This window comes from Danio rerio, chromosome 7 (assembly GCF_049306965.1).
Source record: "Danio rerio strain Tuebingen ecotype United States chromosome 7, GRCz12tu, whole genome shotgun sequence".
NCBI classification, from domain to species: Eukaryota; Metazoa; Chordata; class Actinopteri; order Cypriniformes; family Danionidae; genus Danio; species Danio rerio.
In genome coordinates, this window is record NC_133182.1 from 24,306,961 (window position 1) to 24,332,440 (window position 25,480).

A 25,480-nucleotide genomic window follows, 5' to 3' on the forward strand; every position below is an offset into this window, starting at 1 on the left:
CAAAAATGCTCTGGGCTTGTCGCGGTATTTAGGTTGAGTCGTCTGTGAATATATTAATAATAATTTGGACAGTCTTATGCATTCGTTAGCAAGAACTTTGGTGCAGATAATACAGTGTGGCTGGGTCAGGGACTCTTTGCATTACAAATTTGTCAATTTTTTGGTCAGCCAGGAGATAAAATGAACTACGGCAACATGATCATCATTCTCCTAATTGTCTACTGCTAAAATATTTTTTAAATATGACGCAAACCCCCACAGAGCTCGCTGAGGCCCCCTTGTGGGCTAGGACCCCCCTGTTGGGAACTGCTGATGTAGTGTACCTCACACATAGGACATGTTTTAGGACTTCCCCTACTATAATACTCCTAAAACCTGGATTGCCATAAAACTCTTCAATGGCAGGGAAGCGTTTTCTCTTGTTAACTGCAGGGAAAGACTTAAACGCAATCATTTATCGCTTTTTCGCACACCATAATACCAGCCATACATGTAAAGCACAAATAATTTCCTTCAATTTGGTTATGTCCAGAGGCCTTCATGCTTGAACCAATCTCCATCATCATATGCAACGTCTATAAGTCATGTAAAACAATTTATTGCAAACTGAAATAAATCTAATTTCATCATATGGTTTGGAATTGGATGTTTTATGGGATTATTTAGTTTTTTTATTTTTATTATTTTGCGTTTAAATTAAGAATTTTGCAGGATCACAAATTTTGCAGGATTTGTGACTTTTTGTTGATTTTGATGTTTTCGGTGATCACTAAATTGCAAAAAAAACCCAAAAAAAATCTAGGGGGCCTGATTTACAGTTGAAGTCAGAATCATTAGCCCCCCTGAATTATTAGCCCCTGTTTATTTTTTTCTCCAATTTTTGATTAAAGGAAAGAAGATTTTTTTAACACATTTATAATCATAATAGATTTAATAACTCATTTCTAATCATTGATTTAATTTATCTTTGCCACGATGACAGTAAACAATATTTGACTAGATATTTTTCAAGACACTTCTATACAGCTTAAAGTGACATTTAAAGGCTTAACTAGGTTAATTAGGTTAACTGGTCAGAAAAGGGTAATTAAGCAAGTTATTGTATAACGATGGTTTGTTCTGTAGACTATTGGAAAATTATATAGCTTAAAGAGGCTAATAATATTGACCTTAAAATGGTGTTTAAAAAATTTAAAACTGCTTTTATTCTAGCTAAAATAAAACAAGTAAGACTTTCTCCAGAAGAAAAAATATTATCAGACATACTGTGAAAATTTCCTTGCATTGTTTAATATCATTTAGGAAATTTTTTTTTTTTTTTAATTTTAAATCAAAGGGGTCTAATAATTCTGACTTCAACCGTATGTGTGTGTATCACATGTACATAATAAATATATGACGTTCCTTTTAAAACTGTCTTCCAATATTAGCATTTTTCTCAGCCTCTTATGTCTTGATTCAGTAATTTCACTTTTATGGCAAAGAATAGAAAATTTCAATCTATTTAAACATGAATAACTCAACATAAACATAAGAGGCTGAGAAAAATGCTCATCATAGCGCATCTGAACTCTTCATATATAATACACAGACATATTATATCAAAACAAAAGTTAACCGTTGCCCAGCACTAGATGTTACATATACCTTTTAACTCATTTGTTTCTTTTTGTTTCATATTTTTTAAATTCAATTGATTTACATTTCTGTTCTTTTTTCCAGTACCATGTTCTGCAGGTCATTTCTCTCGTACGGGTCTGGTTCCTTGTTACCCATGTCCGAGAGATTATTACCAGCCTGAGGAGGGCCGCTCTTACTGCCTTTCCTGCCCTTTTTATGGTACCACAACAATAACTGGAGCCCGAGCCATCCAGCAGTGCTCCAGTATGTCACTTTTCCTTTATTATTTCCCTCATTTCTGTTTTTTTTCCCCCTTTTTTTTCCCTTTAGTAAACCATAATTCAAAATTACACTACTGTTTATTGTCACATGGTCTTTTAGAAAATATTATATTCTGATTTGCTTCCTTCTTATTATTTTTAATTAATTTAAAAATAATGATAAGATTTTTTCCCCAGGATTTTTGATGAATGAAAATAACAGCAGTTAAAATATTTAAAAACATTTTGAATGTTTTTGTCATTACTTTGGTCTGGTAAATGTATCTTTGCTGAATGGAAACCTTACTGACTCCACAGTTTTGAACGGTAATGCATTTGTCAATTTATGATGCAGTTTATGAATAATAATTGAGATTGTGCAAGTAATTTTCACACTGCAAAATGTCTTTTTTTTAATATGACAATTTACAAATGCTTACACACTACTAAAGTAATCCTTTACCTATAGTTTGATATAAAGACACACAATTGTGTGCGTAGGTTTTTTTTATTTTTTATTTATTCACCAGTGGAACATATGAATATATCTTCAGGCTTTGGGTAGATGTGTGAACGATTTGCAATGAGAATCCAATGCACATAATGGAATCTGATTCTGTGTACACACAGGGAAAGAAGTGCCTCAATGTGGAAAAGATGAGGATGATGAATGCCTTAGGAAAATGTTTTCCAGTTTTGACAGCAGAAATTCTGCTCTTTCACATCTTTTTTTTTTTTTTTTTAAATGTGTGTGTTGTGCTTATTCTGTCTGTTTCATTTTCTCATTTATGTCTCCTTATACTTTCCCCCCCTCTTTTCTCTTGGTCTGACTCAGGCTTTGGCTCAAGTTTCCTGCCTAAAGAGGAAAGTGCGACAACAGCACCAGAAGTCATTGTGAGAAAAGATTATCAAGCCAGTAGTCAGGTCAGTCTTTCCTCATTTTCATCGGATGGTACCTGAATCTAAAAAAAAATCATTCAATTGTTCCTGTTGTAAGGCAGCACGGTGGCTCAGGGGTTAGCACTGTCGCCTCACAGCAAGAAGGTCGCTGGTTTTCCCAATACTGGGTTGCAGCTGGAAGGGCATCTGCTGCGTAAAACATATGCCGGAATAGTTGTCAGTTCATTCCACTGTGGTGGCCCCTGATAAATAAGTGACTAAGCTGTAGGGAAAATGAATGAATGAATGTTTATGGTGTATATTTGGTCCTATATTGTGAAAGTATTTAAACATCCTAGTGTAACAAACACATTCATATAGAAACAAACATATTTATAGTTTATAAGAAAAGCTCTTGTGTGAACTTGAGAACAACTGACATTGGACAGCCACTAAATAACTGACAAAATAGTACTGAAGAAATTTCCTACATCATTTGTTTACAAATGCATTGACTTTTTCAGCGAGTGTTTTTTTGGTTGGTGTCACAGCACCCCCTGGGGGCTGTAATAAAGTCACTGTAAATGTAGTACTTTCTACCACAGATGTTCCATGAATGCCTCTTGAATCCGTGCCAAAACCAAGGCACTTGTGAGGAAGTTGGGGTCGGATATGTGTGCACCTGTCTTCCAGGATTCACAGGTTTGGCATGTAAAATAACCATAACTCATGTTTTACATTGAAAAACCAGCTGTTAAGTTCAGTCGGCTTATGGAAAACAACTTTCTAGACCTTCATAGTTTCCCTACGTGTTGTTGTTGTCTTATATTATCTGTTGTCTGTGCAATGCTGAATTTATATTTAGCTTATACTTATACGGACACCTTTTTAAATAATTCAACTCCAAGTCTGGAACTGCACTCTATAATTTTGATAGATTTACCTCAGTCTCTGTGGTTGAAATGATTCACTGCCCACATTTTTCCTAATTTTCCTCATTCATTGCCTTACAGGAGCCAAGTGTGAAAGTGACATTGATGAATGTGATTCTGCTCCTTGTCAAAATGGCGGCTTGTGCAGAGATGGCATGGGAGATTTTCAGTGTCAGTGTCAACCTGGATTTGTAGGTAAGGGACCACTCATATCTGACAGCAGGTCAATTTCACTCTAGGATACCCTAGTAAAACCAGTCCAAGTTCTATGAGTGAAATGTTTTTGGCAGTTAAACCCCAAATTCCTCTCTGTTGAGGGTTTTGAATGTTTCCTTTAGTTTAACCATTGTGATGGATTTAGCTGTCTGTGAGTCTCTTGAGACTGCCAGTGGAGCTACACAAACTCTCATTCTCAGAACCTTACAGCACTTTTCCATTCAGGCCATTGTTTCTCCACTTTAAAACGTGGCCATGATTAAACATGTGACTGCCCTAGATATGTAGAATTAAACTCAAATGTTTTAGGTTGTTTTTTCTCTAATTCTGTGTCTGGGGCATTTTGTCTGTGGTGGCAGTACTCTAATAATTAAGAGTACAGACATTCGTAAAGTTCATATCCACTTTCTTAATGCTTTGTTTTCGGAAAAAAAGTTTACTAAAGTAATTTACATCCATATGCCTTTTATTAATATATATTTATGTGTGTATTAGGAGGTAATTAAAATGGTAAATTTCATTTTTTTAGAAGAAAAAATTATCTCTGGTTGTTTTAGTTTCGATTAAACAGATTGTGCGGATTTTGCCAAAAATTCCTTGCCACACAAAATGTAGAATTACGATAGAATGAGTCTTTATATAATAAAACAATAAAAATATATAAACATTGTTTAACTGTGTACGAATTTTTAACAGATTTAGCTCATCCTTGAACATCATTAATCAACAGCACATTAATGGGAGCAACACACTGACACTAAAAACCATTCTGAATGTTAAACAACAGCAGAGTGCAGACCACAGCTATAGTGATGAAGATGTAGAGGAAGAAGCGATGTAGTTTTAATAATTTTTCAGAACAATGTTGTTTAATAAAGAAAGTTACACAGAAGCTAACAATGCAAGACAGGTTAATAAATTGAAGTATTTTAAAAAATCACCTCAGGTATCCAGTGCTAGATTTGTGCTGCCTCCTTAAAAATGCTAGGGGAAAATAATGTGTTTTTTTTATTACAAGATCTGCATTCACTGGTCAGATGCTCAACAAATGTAGTACATAAAGGACATCTGTTGGTTGTGAGAGGAAATTTTTGCAAAATGGCATATAATAAAAATAATCAGATTATCAGCAGTTCAGTTTAAGAAAGATTAAGTAGAAGGTGATGGTCCTTCCCAGCAGGCATACAACGTCATAAGACTTTAATATTAGGTTAGATTTTGGTCATGACATTAAGTGACCAAAATTCAATATCTAGCCAAAATCTAAAGATATCCAATAACGCCGTCAAATGACATTGATATTTGGTTGACTAGGTTGGACCTAAAACATTTGAACATTGACGTCAGCATGATGTTGGATTCTGACGTTTATTTTAACCCGTTTATTTATTTTTTATTTCCAAACAAAATGAAACATTCCCACTACGTCAAGCTGATGTCATGTTGATATCCTGTGCCTGCTGGGTTCATGCAGCCAAATGTAGTCTTTATGTCTTTGTGTGTGTTTAATGTGTCTTTTTGTCTCTGGAAGGCTTGCTGTGTGAGGCAGAGGTGAACGAGTGCAGCTCTTCTCCATGCCTGAATGAAGGAATCTGTGTGGATGAAGTGAATTATTTTTCGTGTAGCTGTCCAGATGGATTCACAGGTCAATACATTTCACTCACATATAATGTCATTTATTAAAATAAAGTTTTTAAGATGTTTTAAGGATATCTACAGTTAGGTTCATAAATATTTGAACATTAACACAATTCTAACATTTTTGGCTCTTTACACTTACACAATTGATTTGAAATGATGTGGCAACACAGTGGCGCAGTAGGTAGTGCTGTCATCTCACAGCAAGAAGCTTGCTGGGTCGCTGGTTCATGCCTCGGGTGGGTCAGTTGGAGTTTCTGTGTGGAGTTTGCATGTTCTCCCTGCGTTCTTGTGGGTTTCCACCGGGTGCTCCGTTTTCTCCAAAATGCGGTACTGGTGAATTAAGTAGGCTAAATTGTTTGTAGTGTATGAGTGTGTGTGTGGATGAGTTGGTTGTTTGTTCCGCTGTGGCGACCCTGGATTAATAAAGGAACTAAACCGAAAATAAAATGAATGAATGTATGAATGAATGAACAAGATGTGCCTTAACTGCTGGCTGTCAGCTTTAATTTGAGGGTGTTTACATCCAAATTAGGTGAGTGTTGGCATATGTGCCTCCCACTTGTTAAGGGTCCAAAAGTAATTGGACAATTGGCTTCTAAGCTGTTCCATGGCTAGGTGTGTGTTATTCTCTCATTATCCCAATTATTGTTGTTGTATAGGCAAAAATGTTAGAATTGTGTCGATGTCCAAATATTTATGGACGTAACTGTATAAAAGCTAATGTGCTCCAAAACAGTACCAAAATTTGCGTTTAGAAGATACACACCTGAAATATTAATTTCTGCCTAAATAGAGAAATCATTTTTGATCACCACATACTACAGTTTCCCCTTCAAGACACCTCTCTTTTGCATTTAATTTGAAACAAAATACTATTCTCTGTTTTTAAAAAGAGGAGCAGCTACACTATTTTCCACTCTCTTTACATCAAACATCAAATAAAAATGCACGTTTCAAAGCACTTCATAGGACTTTTAAATTGTATAACAGCAATCTTCAAATTACACATAATGTTTTTGGTCATTTATGTGTAGGTCCACGTTGTGAGATGGAAATAAATGAGTGTGCCTCCAGCCCATGCCAAAACGAAGGTGTTTGTAAAGATTTGGAGGGTGGGTATTTCTGCACATGTGCTCAGGGCTTCACTGGCGACAACTGTGAGGTTGACGTTAATGAGTGCTACAGTGCCCCCTGTCTGAATGGAGGAACATGTGTGGACGCTATCAATGATTTCAGGTTAGTGAGGAAGCCTTTGTGGGATCTGTTCATGCAAATGTGCATTATGAGAATATTAGAAATTCATCGCATAAACAGACATGAACAATGCCGCTTTTGCCTCACACTTGCTTTCAGGTGCGAGTGTGTGAATGGATACAGAGGGAGACTGTGCCAGGTGGACGTAGATGATTGCGAATTGAATTTGTGTTTGAATGGCGCGACCTGTGTGGATGGAGTGGCCACTTTCACCTGCCGATGCCCTCCTGGGTTCAACGGAACCAGGTGTGAGACAGGTATAGAGGGAAAGAGATGAAAATCATATAGAGAAGTTAGCTCTATATCACTCTAATAGAGATTTAATAGAGATGCGTTCCCAGAAACGTTTGGAAAATTCCCAACAGCTTTTAAAAATGATCGAATAGGCTATTCGTTTTCACAACCTGTAATTCACAAGCAATTTTTCATTGATTTCTTCAGAACAAGTTTGATGTACTATGACAACAAATTACCCTTTAAAACACGAAGTTCTCCACGATTCTAAAATAGCCATGTATTCTAATTAAAATAGAAAAGCTTTTGCTTTGAACTTCAGCCTTTGTTCTGACATCAGACAAATAAATACATTAACATAAACAAAAATAATGTGTGATGCAATCTCTTGATAATAACATATCATCCAATTCCCTTTTTTCCAGAAATGCCTTACTCCTTTGATCTGGAGTTTGAAGTTTCTGGTATCCACGGTTACGTGATGATGGATGGCCACATGCCATCTTTAACTCAGATCACATGTACGTTCTGGATGAGGTCGTCAGACACTGTTAATTATGGAACTCCTGTCTCTTATGCAGTGGAGGGAAGTGACAATGCCTTCCTCCTCATTGACTATAATGGGTAAGAGCTGTGCTAGAAATTTTATATATAATAATAATAATATACACTCACCGGCCACTTTATTAGGTACACCTTACTAGTACCGGGTTAGACCCCCTTTTGCTTTCAGAAATGCATTAATCCTTCATGGCATAGATTCAACAAGGTACTGGAAATTCTGACCCTACCGTCCGAATGTCGCAGCAGAAATCGAGACTCATCAGACCAGGCAATGTTTTTCCAAACTCCTATTGTGCAATTTAGGTGGGCCTGTGCAAATTGTAGCCTCAGATTCCTGATCTTAGCTGACAGGAGTGGCACCTAGTGTGGCCTTCTGCTGCTGTAGTCGATCCGTCTCAAGGTTTGACGTGCATTCGGAGATGCTCTTCTGCATACCTCGGTTGTAACGAGTATATATTTGAGTTATTGTTGCCTTTGTATTAGCTCAAACCAGTCTGGCCATTCTCCTCTGATCTCTGATTTTCCGTTTTCATCTGTAAACCATTGAAATGGTTGTGCTTGAAAATCACAGTAGATCAGCAGTTTCTGAAATATTCAGACCAGCCCGTCTGGCACTAACAACCTTAAATCACCTGTCTTTCCCATTCTGATGCTCGGTCTGAATTGCAGCAAATCATCTTGACCATTCTAAATGCCTAAATGCATTGAGCTGCTGCCATGTGATTGGCTGATTAGAAATTTGCGTTAACGAGCAATTGGACAGGTGTACCTAATAAAGTGGCCGGTGAGTGTATATGCTTTTATATCAGTAAATAAATTAATCAATTTCTTAAATATATATGTATATAATAAAATATCCTTATATGTTTTGACAACTTTTTTCTTTATGTCATTTTCTCTTAGTCTCCTAATAATGTTTAACCCTGCCTTTTTTTTGCATTCTTCTTTCTCTTTCTTCCATTACTTTCAGGTGGGTCTTGTATGTTAATGGAAAGGAGCGGATTACTGACTGCCCAGCAGTAAATGATGGCCTCTGGCACCACATTGGTGTAACATGGCGCAGCAAGGATGGCGATTGGAGAGTTTACATTGACGGCAGTCCTTCAGATGGAGGGAAAGGACTGTCCATTGGCACTACAATACCAGGTTAACCTTCATACCTGATAAAGAACTCAAACTCACAGCCAGTTTATAAAGACATTTATTGCTCGATGGCTACTACAGAGAAACCATGTGTCTGTGTGCTTTATTCAAACAGGAGGGGGCGCTCTGGTTCTTGGGCAGGATCAAGATCAGAGAGGAGATGGCTTCAACCCAGTGGAGTCCTTTGTGGGCACTCTTAGTCAACTTAATATATGGAACTATGTTTTAACACCACAGCAGGTAACACTTTATACACATTCCTTACTATCAAGTTCACAGAGCTTCCTGAGGCTGAAAAAGTAGGCATTTGTCTGAGCTGCTCTGAGATCTATAAACTATAAAATCATACTTCACTATTGTCAGATCAGGTCTCTGGCCAGCAGCTGTCCACATGATCTGCAGAAAGGGAACGTGTTTGCCTGGCCTGACTTCTTAGGAGGGGTCACAGGCAGAGTTAAGACCACCAGCAAGAGCATTTTCTGTGCTGGTAAGAATCAATTATTATTAACTAACAGTAGCAATATTTGTGCATGCTATACATTGCAGAGAGTATAAATGTGTGTTCATTAAAGTGATAGTTCACCCAAAAATGAAAATGTACTCTCTATTTACTCTGATATTTTGATTAAGGCTGAAAAACTATGACCATTGACTTCCATAGTAGGAAAAACAAATACTATTGTTGCAAGTTTCCAGCTTTCTTCAAAATATCTTCTAAAAACTAAAGTCAAACATGTTTGTATGTAGCAAGTAAAGGGTGATTAAATGATGACAGAATTTTCAGTTTTGGGTGAACTTTCCTTTTGATACTTCAATATGTCACTATGAAAACACATTCTGTAACTGTAACTGTGTTACAGGGCCATAACATCAAAGTTACTTATGTAAAATGTTTGGCATTAATAAATATACAATACAATATACATTATGTCTACAGTTTGTAGACATAATGCTGTATAGATGACACCAGATTTTAAATACAAGAAAAACATAATAAATACCAACACGCAGGGGCGGATTTAGTGATTTGGGGGCCCTAAGCAATTCCAGCCATGGGGTCCAAAAGCCATAAAATACACCCTTTCTACTTTTATTTAATTTTTATTTATTTAGCTGTTTATTTACATATCACTCAAACTTTGTTTCTCATTTTAACTTAATGCAATCTCTACATTTTAAATGATTACTAAAAAAGCAATTTTTGTTTATTTAAATTTGACTGCTGGACTGCTCCATGATTGGGGTTGGTGAACAAATTTGTGCAGATGTAATAATAAAATTTTATTTTATAGTATTATTATTACATAACTTTACACTATTATATTAATATTACATTTAGCTTTATTTATTTGACTCTCACCATACAAAATATGATAAAAAAAACAATATTATATATAGTTTATAGGTATAATTTATATTTCTAGATATAAGCAGCCACTTACCTCACTTATTGGTTAAATCCGCCCCTGCCAACACATTTGAATATCTATTTCTACCGTACATCATTAAAATTAATTAGCAAATGAAATAAAACACACAGAACATATAAGAAATAGTAGTCCTGGATTCAAGTGTCTTTTATTAATATATATGTACAGTTGAAGACAGAATTATTAGCGCAACCCCCCCCCCCCCCCCCCCCAAATAAAGTCTTTTTAGTTTTTTTTTTTCAGCGAGAAACTGTATAGCACTTTAAGCTGTATAGAAGTGTCTTGAAATGTTAATCAGTTACTAGAAATGAGTTATTAAAACTATTATGTTTAGAAATGTGTTGAAAAAAATCTTCTCTTCGTTAAACAGAAATTGAAGGAAAAAATAAACTGGAGGGCTCAACTATATATATATTTTTAATTTACTGCAATGTATATAGTATTGATATAAGTTCCAGATGACCAGATGACTTGAATAGCTTGTAAAGAATTCATAATTTAAGATCAATTTGAGATTGATTGCAGTAGCGGAGTGTATCTGCATAAAATACATAGACAATTTTTAAAAATGACAAGCAAAGTTCAATAAAACAGAGAAAAGATTCAAATAAACTATGATTTAGGATTTTTCTGGGGAGTCAAACAGTATTCATGAAAAGAAATGAAATAATCACTGTATAACAACACAACAATGTGTCATGTTTAATAAGTAAATGATTATATAATGTACACTATAAGCTACAAATGTTTAACTTACAGTATTGTACCCAAATAGCTTAAATTTTCTTGAAATGATGACAGTCACAGGCCTTAAAAACACATGCAAATAATAAACCTTCAATCTAAGGTTAAGATTTGAAACCGCTCCACTATATTGTTAATATTGTAATGTCTGGTCAACTATTATCCCAACTACATTGCAGATCCCTGCATAGGGATTATTGTGGACTCGCACATTGCGATATCAATACTGAAATGCTATATAATGCAGCCCTAATATATATGTAGAACTCCTTTCTACAAATTTCTGTGCTACTATGCACAAACATAACCACTGAGAACACATTCTCAGATATCAGTGAAATAAATGTCTCTAGTTAAGAGTGAGTATAACATTTGTCGTCCATTGTGATGGTCTTTCTTAGACTGCCCCCTGGTGGAGACTTCTGTTCCTCATCTGCTCTCATCCAGTAAAGCTGTGAGCCCAGGCTCTAAGGTGCAGTTCTCTTGTAGTCCCGGCTTCTATCTAGTGGGGGAGCCAGTGCAGCTGTGCTTAAACAGAGGCCAGTGGAGCCACGCAGAGCCAATATGTGAACGTGAGTGATGCGATCATGCGAATCCTCAGATATGAAACAGTGGGCACACAATGACTGTTTAAACAATGACGCTTGTTATAAATGGAACCCACAGCTACATTTACAACTATATAATTACACTGTTCTGATGTGAAATCATACAGTTTTTATTCCAAATACAGATAAATCCTCATCACAAAATAATTTCACACACTGACATGCACTGCATATACAATGTAGATCTCACTTTATTTATTACCCAGAAGAAAGAATGTCATGAATCTAAACCGGGGCCTCTGTGTTTATCTGTAGGTGTGGAATGTGGTCCTCCACCTGACCTGGAGCATGGACAATATCATGGAGAGGATTTCTATGCTGGGAGCTCAGTGCTTTATCAATGCAAACCAGGTTTCTACTTGCTCGGGGAGAGTAAGATGCAGTGTACTAATAATGGTAAATGGATTGGCAACCCACCTGCTTGTCTGGGTAAGTGATACACAGCAAACGAGTAAAAGAACCAGAGAGAGGCACTGAATAGACAATAGGACTATATCAGGGTTACCAAACACTACTTTATATGGGGGCATCTGGAACCTGGAATATCATTTTACATGTTTAACACAAGAACAAAGGCATGCAGAGTGTGCATGCTAAATGAATGACAAGCAGCTTTTCATTTGTCATTTACACTTTGTTTTGTTGGTTTTCGATCATGTTACAGATGTGGATGAATGTTCTTTGGGCTCTGAATGTGATGAACATGCTAGTTGCCAGAACACTGATGGCTCGCATATATGCACCTGCATAGCTCCTTACAGTGGGGATGGAAGAAACTGCACAGGTAACCCATTTTCATTAAAAGCTGTACAATTAAGCTGTTTATTATTATATTGGTGCATTTTGGACCAGTCTGCCATTCCTTTAAACATTAAACAACATTGTTTAGTACGACTCTTTAAAATGACTATTATGTTTTACTTAAAGGTATAGTCCACCCAAAATTGATGATTTACTGACTGTTTACTCAACCTCAAGTGGTTATAAATCTTTATGAGTTACATTCTTCTGTTGAACACAAAATAATACATTTTAAGAAATCTGAGAACAGGTGACCATTGACATCTATAGTAGGAAAACAAATAGAATTGAAGTCAATGATTACATGTTTCCAGCTTTCTTCTGTGTTCAACAGAAACTCAAACAGGTTTTGAACAAATGAATGGAGAATAAATGATTGCAGAATTATTTTATTTTTGTGTGTGATCTTATTAATGATTATGTTCATAAACTGAAGAAAATTATTTATACGTTTTTTTTTATTTTCACTAGAGCCGGTAAAATGTAAAGATCCAGGTGTTCCTGAGTTTGGGCAACGAGAGGGCACTAATTTTATCATGGGAAGTGAGGTAGTATTTTCCTGTAAGGAAGGCTATGAGTTAATTGGCTCATCCCAACTTACATGCACAGAGGAGGGTTTTTGGAAGCAGGATGTCCCATATTGCAAAGGTAAGCCTAGCTTTAAGATGTTTTTTAGTGATTTATTTAAATTAAAAAATCTGTAGCCATATTCAGAAATGCTCATACAGTAAAATTTTATCAATGTTATTCCACTGAAATAGATATACTGTTTACATATAAGTAATATGTACAGTTGAAGTCAGAATTATTAGCCCCCCTGAAATATTAGCCTGTTCATTTCTGTTGAACGGAGAGAAGATTTTTTTCATCACATACACATAATCGTTTTAATAACTAGTGGTGCAGGTGAAGATTGTGGGTGTTTACAGGGGTTTGACAGATAAATATGTATTTGTAGCTAAATTGTCAGTGGTGCCAAACAGCATTTCTCATAGTTTACATCATTGTTTATGTCCTCGCTACAACATACCGATAACGCTAGAACTGTGCAAGTAATAGATCAATTTTACCAAATAAAAACACTAACAGGTTGTGGCTCACAAGCCACAGCTTCTTCTATTATTGTAGTGGACCTCCTCTTTAAATGCAGTAATGAGAACTGCTGCCTGAGGCCTGCAGTGCCAAACACTGAACATAATTTGCTCTTCCTTCACCATAGCTCTTTCCTGTCCTCATCCCACTCTCCCAAAATATGGAATCCTTAAAGGGGCAAACTTCACATACGGAAGCAAGGTGACTTTCAGGTATCACTGTCAGTGATAGATGTAGTTAGTTTCTTGAGGTATTGTATAGAGATAAATACGAATATGAGAAAGACTGTTTGTTTTAACATAATAGGTGTTACACAATATTTTTGTGCCTTTGTGTGTAGTTAATCATATATATATATATATATATATATATATATATATATATATATATATATATATATATATATATATATATATATTTTTTTTTTTTTTTTTTTTTTTTTTTTTTTTTTTTGCTGTGGTGCAGTTGTGAGAAGGGGTATGTTCCTTTGGAGCCAATAGAAAGCCAGTGTCAATCTGATTTGAAATGGAGCAGAGAACCTCATATTTGTCAGCCTATAACCTGTGGTGAGCCTCCAGTGGTGGACTATGCAGAGTATACGCTCAATGGGAAAATCTACCGCTCTACACTATCCTACACCTGCATAGAGGGATACAGGTACATTTTTATTTATTAACTATACAGTTGAAGTCAAAATTATTAAAAATATGTAGCTTAAAGGGTCTAATAATATTGACCTTAAAACGATTTTTTAAAAATTAAACTGCTTCTATTGTAGCCAAAATAAAAAAAAAAGACTTTCTTCAGAAGTAAATATATTATCAGACATAATGTGAAAATGTCCTTGCTCTGTTAAACATAATATTGGGAAATATTTAACCTCTTAAGGCCCAAGGTGTTTTTTTACATGCATTTCTTATTTCTCTTTGCTATTTGGGCTTATTTGAACCTAATTAGAATAACAATCTAAGTATCATCTTTTGATATGATATACTTTTACAAAAAAAATCATGTCCATATATGTGTACTCGTGGTCCGAATTTACATAAAACAATTTTCCTGAATGTTTTAAATGCATATATAACATTGAATTTTTTTTTACTTGCTTTGACTATCAGAGAGTAAAAACTAAATTTTTCCCCCATTTTGGACAGTTAAAAATTGTGTTTGGGACATTTAAAATGTTGCAAAACAGTTGCAGGATGATTTTAACCTAGGAGGTTAAAAAAGAGAATAAAATTCAAACGGGACCGAATAATTCTGACTTCAACTGTATATGAAAACCTTTCTGGAGAATATGGTTGATTCCTACACAAGCTAAATGTATGACTCTCTTTTTTGGTGTAAAGATTGCAGGGTGCTATGGAACTGCAGTGTGAGTCATCAGGAGAGTGGACCTCTCCTCCCCCCATGTGTGCCAGAGTGGACTGTGGCAAACCTCCTCCTTTGAAAGATGCTGTGATTAAGGGTGACAATTTTACTCTGGGTAGCAAGATCTACTATATTTGCAAAGACGGGTAATTTGCTTCATATGTGTATTTTAATGTCAAAGGCTTTGACCAGATTATATTTCTCTGCCATATCAAATATGTTTTGTAATTAATAATTCGAGTTGCTAACAGTAAATTATAAAATATGTCTTATTTTAGTTACACCCTGCTTGGTGCAGAAACTCAAGAATGCCTCCCAAGTGGCAACTGGACTCGTAATTCATCTCAGTGCGTGCCTCGGTCCTGTGGACCACCTCCCCAAGTTGATCATGCCCTTCCGGACACTGGACACCAGCTTTTTGGAGACATTGCTATTTACTTCTGTGATGATGGGTACACTGCTGGTAACAATACAAAACTGTTTTGCAATGCTCAAGGTGTTTGGGCACCCCCAGATGGATTTGGTATACCTCATTGCATTGCTAACTTCTGTCAGCGTCCCCCTGATTTACCTCACGCCATTCTGGATTCCATCAATAAACCAAAGTATGCAAGCAACACAGAGGTCAGCTACAAGTGTGAGGAAGGCTTTGTTCTCAACACAACAGGAACCCTGAAGTGCTTGATAGGGGGAGAGTGGACACCTTCACCTTCGGACATTGGCTGTATGCCTGTCAGATGCTCAAAACCAGAGAGTATTGAGAAGGGTTATGTAAGCGGAAACAACTATGGTTTTGGAGCAGTGATTGCATACAGCTGTGATAAGGGATATTTTATCCGAGGAGAAAAGAAGAGGATTTGTAAAGCCAGCGGTGAGTGGGGAGGTGTGTTGCCAACATGCCAGCCTATTTCCTGTCCCAGCCCACCTCGCTTGGCAAATGGTTTTATACAGGTAATTCAATGTTTTTTTGTTTTTTTTTTACCAGGGATGCATCAGTACCATGTTGAATTTTCATAATCATGTACAGTGAGGTCAATAAGTAAAATAACCTCCTTAGAAATCATGGAGAGGTCTAGAATTTGCAGCGTAGGTGCATTTCCAGTGTGAGAGACAGAATAAAAAACCTGGAAATCACATTGTATGATTTTTTTAACCATCAAATGATTTCTGACCATCAAATACCTGTTATTTTGCTTTTAAATAGTCGAGCTACTCTCTGCTCATGATTCTAATTTAGTAGCACCTGTTTGAGGTCATTAGCTGTCATAAAGACACATGTGCACCCCACAATCAGTCAAAAGTCCAAGTAGCAACATGGGCTACACCAAAGAGCTGTCAAAAGACGCAAGAGTCAAAATTGTAGACATTCACAAAAATAGAAAGGGCTATGGGGCAATTGCCAAGCAGCTTGGTGAAAAAAGAAAAACTGTTGGAGCAACTGTCAGAAATGGAATGCCTAATGATGACTGTCAATGTCACTCAGACTGGGACCCATCGGAAGATCTCTCCTCGAGGGGTAGCAATCATGCTAAATCAGCTCAGAACTAAATGAGAGGAGCTAGTAGTTGATGAGCCAGTGGGGTCATGGGAGAAAGTCCTGTGGTCAGATAAGACCAAAGTTAAACTTTTTTAGAGCCATCTTTGGAGGAAGAAGTATGATTAATATCATCCCAATTATATCATACCTACAGTGAAGCATGGGGAAGCATCATGCTCTGGGTGTTTTTTTTTTTTGCGAAGGCGACTAAACAACTGCAATGTATTAAGAAGATGAAGTGGGCCTTGTGTTATGAGATATTGGGTAAAAAACTTGCTTAGTCAGATCATTAAAGATGGGTTGTGGCTGGGTCTTCTAACATGACAGTGACTCAAAGCACACAGCCAGGAAAACCAAGTAGTGGCTCTGTTAGAAACATATCAAGGTTTCGGAGTGGCCTAACCTGTCTCCAGACCCTAAATTCAATAGAAAATCCTTAGAGGGAGCTGAAACTCTGTTTTTCTCAGCAACAGCCCAGAAACCTGACAAATCTAGAGAATATCTGTGTGGAGGAGTGGGCAAAACCCCTTCTGCAGTGTGTACAAACCTGGTGAAGAACTATAGAAACCATTTGACCTCTGTAATTGTTAACAAAGGCATCTGTGGCAACTAGACTTCTCCATGATTTCTAAGTAGGAGATCCTGAAAAATCCCAGGGTGATCAAATACTTATTGACCTCACCATTTGTGCATACTGATAACGTCAATATAACATAAATACCCTGCTTTTTTATATTTGGTGGTATATATTTTATCATTAGGTATTTATTTAATTGTTTTCTTTCTCCATAGGGCCAAATAAGAAAGAACAGCTATGTATATAACAGCAAAGTTACTTATGCTTGTAATGATGGTTATCGTCTAACTGGGAAGCCTGAGCGTACATGCATGGCCAATAAGCAGTGGTCAAACAGCAATTCTCTTGTATGTGTCCTTCTTACATGCCCAACCCCACCTGATATCAAAAATGGCCTTTATCATGGCTCAACCTTTGAAGTCGGCAGTAAGGTAGAATTTGTCTGCAATGAGGGATATGAACTCATCGGAGATACTGTGTGGACTTGTCTGAAGTTTGGAAATTGGGACAAAAGCATAATCCCACGTTGTTCCCCAGTACAGTGCCCTGAACCACCTTTAGAGGAAAATCACCTTGTACTACGTGGATTAGATTCTGACTCAGGAACCGTGGAGCTTTCTTGTGAGGAAGGATATGTTCTTCATGGCGCAAGAACTCTTCGATGTACCCCATCCCAAGAGTGGAATGACTCATTTCCAGTTTGCAAACAAGTGTTTTGTGGACCTCCCCCTGAGGTTGCCTTTGGTGACCCATCAGACACACAATCCTACTTTGGTAGTGTGGTCACCTACTCTTGCATGGATGGCTTCACGCTCCGCAAAGAAGGTTCTGTTCACTGCCAGGCAAATGGGAACTGGAGTAAGCCCTATCCCCAGTGCATTCCTGTTGAATGCCCACACCCTGAGGACATACCTAATGGAATTGTGGATGTTCAAGGATTAATGTATCTTAGTACTGCCGTCTACAGCTGTAAAGCAGGGTATGACATATTAGGTAACAGCACTGTGCTTTGTGGTCAGAGTGGACAATGGATAGGAGGTATACCTGTATGTCACCCTGTTAAGTGTGCCGCACCCAAGGAGATTCCCAATGGCTCTGTTAGGTACTCTAAGCTTCAATTCAGCCAATCAATTACATATTTCTGCCAAAGAGGGTACCGCATACAGGGCCCAGAAACTCTCACGTGTCTCGAGAATGGACAGTGGGACCAGGAGGCACCTACTTGTGTGCCGATCTACTGTTCTCCTCCCAAACCAATTGACAATGGATTTGTAGAAGGGCGAGATAGGAAATTTGGGGTTACGATCTTCTATAGCTGTTTCCCAGGTTTCCTGCTAGTTGGAAATAATCACCTCACTTGTGAAGATCATGGCTGGTCAAGCTCTGAGCCCAAATGTGTTCTTGCTGACTGCGGCCTGCCTCCACATATTGATTTTGGTGACTACTCTAAGGTTCAAGAACTATCAGCAGAATATGACATGGTTACAAGTCAACAGTTACCAGTAGACAACAGCTTTTTGCATGGTTCCCTGGTCAAATATCATTGTCATTCTGGATATGAAATAAATGGTGCCATCATGTTGATGTGCCGGGAAGATGGCACGTGGAATGGAACCGCCCCCATGTGCACTCCAGCACAATGTGAGGCTCCACCAAGCCCTGAAAACGGATCAGTTATGGTAACCGATAGCGCACTTGGCAGCCTTGCAGAGTACAGTTGTGCCGAGGGTTATGAACTCAATGGACAAACCATCAGACAGTGCATTTCTGGGCAGCAGTGGAGTGATGACGCTCCTCGCTGTTTGCCCATCTCATGTGGAAATCCTGGAGGCATTGCGAATGGTGAAGTGATTGGAAAGTCTTTTCACTTCAAGGAGCTTATCCACTATGAGTGCCATAGTGGGTTTGTCCTTGAGGGTGTTGAAACTAGAACTTGCCAGGTTGATGGGAAATGGGACAACAAAGCTCCATTGTGTAAAGAAGTCTCTTGTGGGCGGCCTGTCGTATCAAAAGATGTTTTGGTGAGAGGAGATGACCATACATTTGGTAAGAGGTTGCTGTTCAGCTGCAACCTCGGGTTTATTCTACTGGGAGCACCAACTATTGTTTGTTTGGCCAATGGCAGTTGGAATGAGGTTCCTCCCAAGTGCCTTCCAGCCAACTGTGGTCAACCACCGTCAATTGAAAATGGCAGAGTAACAGGCACGGATTATGGTTACAATGGTATGGTTAGGTATGCTTGTGACATTGGGTATGTCTTGACTGGAAATCCTACTCTAATATGCAGAGCCGATGGACTATGGGACGACCCTCCTCCACGATGCGACATAATCACATGTGACCCACCTGAGGATATTAGCCATGGTTACCTGAATGGATCAAGTTTTAATTTTGATGATATTGTGGAGTATATTTGCTTCCCAGGATATGAGGTTGTTGGCAGCCCAATTCTGCGATGTGCTGCTGAGGGTGTCTGGCTGGGGCAAGTTCCAGAATGCCGACCATGTGTTTGCAGTCCCCCAGTTTTCAAGTACGGCTCTATTCTCGGTCGAGACCACACCTGTGGAGCAAGCATTTGGTTTCGATGTGATGATGGCTACAAAATTCTTGGCTCTTCTGAGGCCATATGCGACAAGGGTGGGGTGTGGAGTCCAGGAGTACCCATCTGCACCCGAGGGAGATGTTCCATCCCTCCCCCAGCTGTGCCTAATGCTGTCATTCAAGGAAGCACTGCCTACACCATTGACACGGTTACCTACCGATGTAGGCCAGGATATCATTTGAAAGGTTTTCCACATATTTCCTGTGGCAGGTTGGGAAGGTGGGGTGAACCCAACCTGAGCTGTGAACCCATTTCTTGTGGAGTACCTCCTCTAATCTCAAATGCAGAGACTGTGGGAGCAGTCTTAACGTATGGCAGCAAAGCTCAATATAGGTAAATTGAATAACAACTTAATTTAGAAACAATAACGAATAAATTGTTCATTGAAAATTCTCAGATTCTTTAAAGTACACATTTCTTGATGCAGGTGTAAAGAAGGCTTTGAGTTGGCAACCAAAACAGACTCAATCACCTGTCAAAGTGATGGCACCTGGTCCAAACATGGCGTCAGATGTCGGCCTTCACCCTGCACTCTACCTACTAACCTCACCCATGTAGTCATCACAGGCAAGCAGCTCACACCTGTAGGAGGCACAGTCATAGTCTCATGTAGGCCAGGGTACTATCTTGAGGGACCTGGATTATCTGAATGCACTGTAAGTGATATGCTTGGATGTTCGTTGTGTAAAAACTTTATTCATCATATTTTGATAATTTGTCATTTTCTAATGATCTCTGAATCTTATCCCTCTTTAATTTCATTCAGGTCTCTGGCAAATGGTCTCCACCTCTTGCGTCTTGCTTGCCTGTTATTTGCGAGAAGCCTCTCCCTATTCTCAATGGCTTGGTTGAGGGCATAAGCTACAACTATGGAGATGTTGTTAACTTTACTTGTCAACAAGGATTTTTGCTACAGGTATTAATATTATTTTCATTCATTCATTAATTTTCACAATCCCTTTACTTATCAGGGGTCGCCACAGCAAAATAAACCACCAACGCAGTGGATACCCTTCCAGCCCCAACCCGACTCTGGGAAACACCCATACACTCTTGCATTCACACTTATACACTATGGCCAATTTAGCTTATTCAATCCACCTGTACTGCATTTCTTTGGACTGTGGGGGGAACCAAAGCACCCAGAGGAAACCCTCGCAAACACGGGGAGAACATGCAAACTTCACACAGAAATGCTAACTGACCTAGCCGGGGCTCGAACTAGCAACCCACTTGCTGTGAGGCGATCATGCTACCCATTATTACTTATAAGTTTTCATCCTTGTCCTTGTGCTTGCCAGTATGTTCGATCAAAGGCAAGGAAAACACCTTGGCTCAGTGACTATTTCTCACTTCAATAGGACTTTATGCAGTCAAAATTAAATTTATCAAGTGTCAAGTACCTAAAAACAGCATCTTATCTCAAATTGGTTTCCAATAGTGCCAAGTAAGAGCAAAGTTACAAGTAAAAGCAATTAAGTTTGTCAATTAATTTTAGCTAAGAGCTTGTGTGCATCTGTGTGTCTTTTTTTTATTGCCCAGGGTCATTCTGTTCGCACATGTCAAGGTGATAAAACCTGGAGTGGAACTCAGCCAGTGTGTGCTGGTAAGCCTTTTTAACTGAAAAACAAGCATTAAAAAAAATCTCTACATTTTTTAAAACAAAAGATTTGATAATATATCTTAAAATACGTTTTCATTGCCCATTACTATTGTTGGTATTATTAGAATACTTCTAAATTACTATACTCAATTCTATGAAATGCTAAATTCACTTGACATTTTTTGTCTCTTGTTTGTAGCTGTATCATGTGGTCCTCCACCAGTGGTTCCTAATGCAGTTGCTTCGTCCAGTGGTCAGACATACAAAAGTATTGTGAGTTACACGTGTCGTCAGGGAACAAGTTTGGTTGATTCACAGAACCTCACTTGTCAAGCCAACGGATCTTGGAGCTTACCAACACCAATATGTGAAGGTAAAAATATATAAACAGTCACAATTAAAAGCACATCAGAATCTTTCAGCATTTCTCTATCTAACTTTTTTGCTTTCCAAAATTGCATAAACAAATATTTAGTGCCAGGTGGATGTGAGAAGATAACAGATTTATTGAATGGAAAGGTGCAAGAACACAACCTCTCCAGTGGACGTGCTCTTGAGTTCCACTGTAATAAAGGCTACACACTGCAGGGAGAGTCTCTCGTCATGTGTGTGGGAAACGGCTCCTGGAGTTCACCCTTCCCCGTCTGTTTACGTATGTCAACCCATATAGTTTCAAATACTCTGAATAGTCTTTAAAGGGAAGATCCCTGGGTGAGGGATTTACTTTTTTTTTTACTAAACACTCACAATCTTGTTTAACAAGGTGTGTTACAGAGTATGTTGAAGAACCCTTTCCTAGTTACATCATTGTCATTCTCTTCTGCTCAAACACAAATTAGGCCCATTATAGATCTTCACACAGTCGACTTAGTGATTTTTTTCCAAAGTCTCATTGATTTAAGGGATTGCAAATTGAATTATTGATGTTTCTTTCAAAAGCAGACATCCATTTGGGTTCTCAAGTTTGGGTCAAGTTTCACAACTAAGCTAGTAAAAAATGTTTGTTAGGCATTAATCAGCATTGCAGAAGACTTTTTTCCCGCCAATGTACATTCAAACTAAACTTTACATATCTAATTACTGCATTATAGTTCTGCTTTTTAATTTAATTGGTAAAGTAATTCACAATATCAGATAAAAACAGCATAAACAAATCGTTAATGACTCAAATATTCCTTCCCCCTCACAGCCAAACCATGCCCTCCTCTTCCTCATGGCTGGACTGTAGGCAGTGCCAATGCTACTCAGACGGTTTTTTCTGTAGGCCAGTCAGTACAAGTCAGTTGCCCTAAGGGTCAGCGGGTCAAAAGTAACCAAGGAAAAGGTATCGCCACCTTAACTTGCAGGAGTGATCAGACCTGGACCCCCATCAGTGCAGTGTGTGAGAGTGAGTACAAGCATTCATTATTACACTTTTACTGTATTTTTTAGTGGCTTAGAATGGGAGAAATTCATTTATGATATGAATACGAATTTATTGTATTGTACCATGATCATTTTTAAAACATATTTAGGCTTCTCTTTGGTGCATCCCTTAATCACACAATACATCTGACAATGTACAGTATGAAATGTCCTAAATCACACACTCGACCAAATAAAAAAAAACGTGAGTTAGTCTATTTGGCCTTCCGTTTTGTATTGTTTGCTGACACTAGCACAGCTGCTAAATACAGCAGCTCGATGTTTAAATTTGATTAATGTATACCTAAGATGAGGGATTAGAAAAAATTACTAATAACATTCACAATGCAAACAATCTAAATAATTCAACATGGCACATTTTTATAGTCTAATTACATGCCGTGTGACTTATCAACATCAAGCTAGTAAAATCTCAGCAAATCACACACCCTCATAACTTACGTTTCCATCCAGCTATGTTTATGTGCATTTTGGACATGTGCTTAAAAATGGTTGATGGAAAAGCCAAGATAAATATTGAAATAAATTTTTAAAATGCTCATAAAAAAACATGCACATAACTGAGTAGGATAACATTTTTATTCGATAAGAAAAGATGTGCATAAACTACGATGGAAACACTTTTACCAAACAAATTCTAGTGTGCGCATTAAAACATTGTAAAACATTTAAAATGTTGTTGTGGTCATTCTAAAACATCTTAATAATTTCAGTATTAGTGTTAATATATTATTATTGACCTCCAGAATCAAGAAGAGCAGTTGTGCTCTGCGTCCCACACCTTCAAACGCCACCACGCGTTCATTGCTCGTCAGTCTTCTAAGGCGCAAGTCATTTATTAAATAAAGAAAAGATTGACGCAGTTTCTTCTACCTCAGCCAAATTCTGTTTTTATTGTAGATATTTGCCGTCAGTTAATCAGGAAGTGATGATTTTGTTCTCTTTGACTACTTGGATGAAACACTGCTTTATTTGCACATCTTTTAAGCGATATTCCAGTTTTGAGCATAAATTGAATTTGCATATTTTGATGAAAACATAGCTATTTTGATTACTGTCAAATGAGAGACAGATTTAAAGGGATTGTTCATTCCGAAAGGAAATGTCCTCAGTATTTACTCACCCTAGGTAGGTTAATACTTTGTTGAACACAAAAGAAGATATGTTGAAGAACACCTGTAACCACTGACGTCCGTTTAGAAAAAAACAAATACTATGGTAGTCAATGGTCACAGGTTACCAGCTGTCTTTAGATTACCTTCTTTTGTGTTCAACAGAAGAAAGAAAGTCAAACCGGTTTGGAACAAGGGAAGGGTGAGTAAATTCTGACAGAATTTTCAGTTTGGGTGAACTAACACTAAGTATTTGTAAAATGCATTTCTATGTGATTTCAGCTTCACTTTGGATAATTTCATTTGACATTTATCATGTTGTTAATATTGATTAATTTCAGTTTGTTTTATACTTGTAATTTTTGTTCATTTTCTGAATGTTATTAAATTGAAACCATTTGTTGTAGTGTGAGGGGAGACAAAATACATGCTTATGAATTTAATAAACATAATAATATATTAATTATTATAATAAATACATAATTATATATATATATATATATATATATATATATATATATATATATATATATATATATATATATATATAATTCATTTTAGAGTTTAAAAAAATGACTTCTTTTAATAAATAGCAATATTACTTATGATGATTATAATACTTAAATAAATAAATAATCAAATAAATAAATAAATAAATAAATAATAATAGTAATAATAATAATTATTATTATTAAAAAAACACGTTTTCCTCAATATTTGTGTGGTTATGTCTTTTATGCTCATTAGTATATTTTACCATTAATTTTGTAACATGCCAAGACCCAGCTCCTTGACAAATTTGATTTGAAAAGTTCACTAGGCATTGGAACATAAGCTTACATGTGTCACATTTAGTTGAACTTGCATGCTATCTCTATAATACTGTCTGTGTTATTGAAAACTTTAAGCTATATTTTCCTCTGTCACTGATACTTTGGCATGCTGTCCTAAAAGTCAATCAAAGCCTGTTCTCTTGCAGTCTGTGTTTCGTTGTTGTGTTGTATTTGGTGAGATCATTTGACTCTTGGCAGTTTGCATGATGTAACATGGCGTGTCTGTATGTGGTGGTGTTGTCTGCACACTTATGTAGTTCTTTTGAACAGGTATGACATTACAAACCTTTTCAGCTGATTATTTTCTCAAATCTGAACCTCTCTCTGTCTAATTTTTACTTTTCTCTCTGTGAGATACCTGTTGAACTTTACTGACTGCCTGTAGCACTACTGTCCTCCGACATGAGAGCATACTATGACTATAAATGATGAAATCGTGCATTACTTTTGCACCGTCTAGTGGTTGTAATTATTGTTTGTACAGTGTGTTCCAATAGACTAGATAGTGTGTTCCTGTTACATGAAAGACATGTCAAATGTTAAGAAAATGTCCTTTAAAACATTTAAATGAGAGAAAGAGAGTGAGAAAATGCAATTTCTTAACTATCATTGAAATTGGCAGAAAGCTCTCTTTAGTTCCTTAATGGACTGCTCAGCCCTGCTGAGAATCGTACATTCTAACCTACTGGTTCGGTCCATTTTAATCACACACAGGGGTGTCCTGCGGCCCACCATTGTACGTGTCAAACGGGGTAGTCCGTGGGGCAGTGTTCCAGTTTGGAGACATGGTGTTGTACTCATGTTACGCAGGCTTCACCATGGAGGGTTCTAGCAGGAGTGTGTGCTTGGACAATGGCACTTGGACCCAACCTCCTACCTGCAAAGGTAGCGCAAGGAACTACCACTTCTGGAATCTGCCTTCAGCCTTTTTTTCTGTGTCTTTGCTAAATCCTGTGACTCCTTTTGACTTGTCTTACACAAAAACAAACACAAGCACTGGGC

At 37.4% G+C, this 25,480-nt stretch overlaps 1 protein-coding gene across 7 annotated transcripts in view; it reads left to right on the forward strand.

Moving 5' to 3' along the window:
- svep1 (sushi, von Willebrand factor type A, EGF and pentraxin domain containing 1) overlaps positions 1 to 25,480 on the forward strand; it is a 105,905-nt gene that overhangs the window by 70,735 nt on the left and 9,690 nt on the right. For 2 of the 7 annotated variants that reach the window (XM_690650.10, XM_021477789.2), the window contains exons 19-45: positions 1,723 to 1,884; positions 2,716 to 2,804; positions 3,365 to 3,461; positions 3,773 to 3,886; positions 5,439 to 5,552; positions 6,583 to 6,784; positions 6,902 to 7,059; positions 7,462 to 7,660; positions 8,571 to 8,746; positions 8,859 to 8,983; positions 9,107 to 9,230; positions 11,319 to 11,489; positions 11,781 to 11,954; positions 12,190 to 12,309; positions 12,798 to 12,974; positions 13,546 to 13,630; positions 13,884 to 14,075; positions 14,768 to 14,935; positions 15,068 to 15,740; positions 17,119 to 19,838; positions 19,933 to 20,161; positions 20,272 to 20,421; positions 21,048 to 21,111; positions 21,308 to 21,481; positions 21,584 to 21,760; positions 22,298 to 22,495; positions 25,193 to 25,363. In XM_690650.10, the coding sequence (XP_695742.6) occupies positions 1,723 to 1,884; positions 2,716 to 2,804; positions 3,365 to 3,461; positions 3,773 to 3,886; positions 5,439 to 5,552; positions 6,583 to 6,784; positions 6,902 to 7,059; positions 7,462 to 7,660; positions 8,571 to 8,746; positions 8,859 to 8,983; positions 9,107 to 9,230; positions 11,319 to 11,489; positions 11,781 to 11,954; positions 12,190 to 12,309; positions 12,798 to 12,974; positions 13,546 to 13,630; positions 13,884 to 14,075; positions 14,768 to 14,935; positions 15,068 to 15,740; positions 17,119 to 19,838; positions 19,933 to 20,161; positions 20,272 to 20,421; positions 21,048 to 21,111; positions 21,308 to 21,481; positions 21,584 to 21,760; positions 22,298 to 22,495; positions 25,193 to 25,363 (7,203 nt within the window). The remainder of the gene's footprint in view (positions 1 to 1,722; positions 1,885 to 2,715; positions 2,805 to 3,364; positions 3,462 to 3,772; positions 3,887 to 5,438; positions 5,553 to 6,582; positions 6,785 to 6,901; positions 7,060 to 7,461; positions 7,661 to 8,570; positions 8,747 to 8,858; positions 8,984 to 9,106; positions 9,231 to 11,318; positions 11,490 to 11,780; positions 11,955 to 12,189; positions 12,310 to 12,797; positions 12,975 to 13,545; positions 13,631 to 13,883; positions 14,076 to 14,767; positions 14,936 to 15,067; positions 15,741 to 17,118; positions 19,839 to 19,932; positions 20,162 to 20,271; positions 20,422 to 21,047; positions 21,112 to 21,307; positions 21,482 to 21,583; positions 21,761 to 22,297; positions 22,496 to 25,192; positions 25,364 to 25,480) is intronic. The other 5 variants (XM_009303134.4, XM_021477790.2, XM_073908389.1 and 2 more) reach the window with 4 other exon arrangements.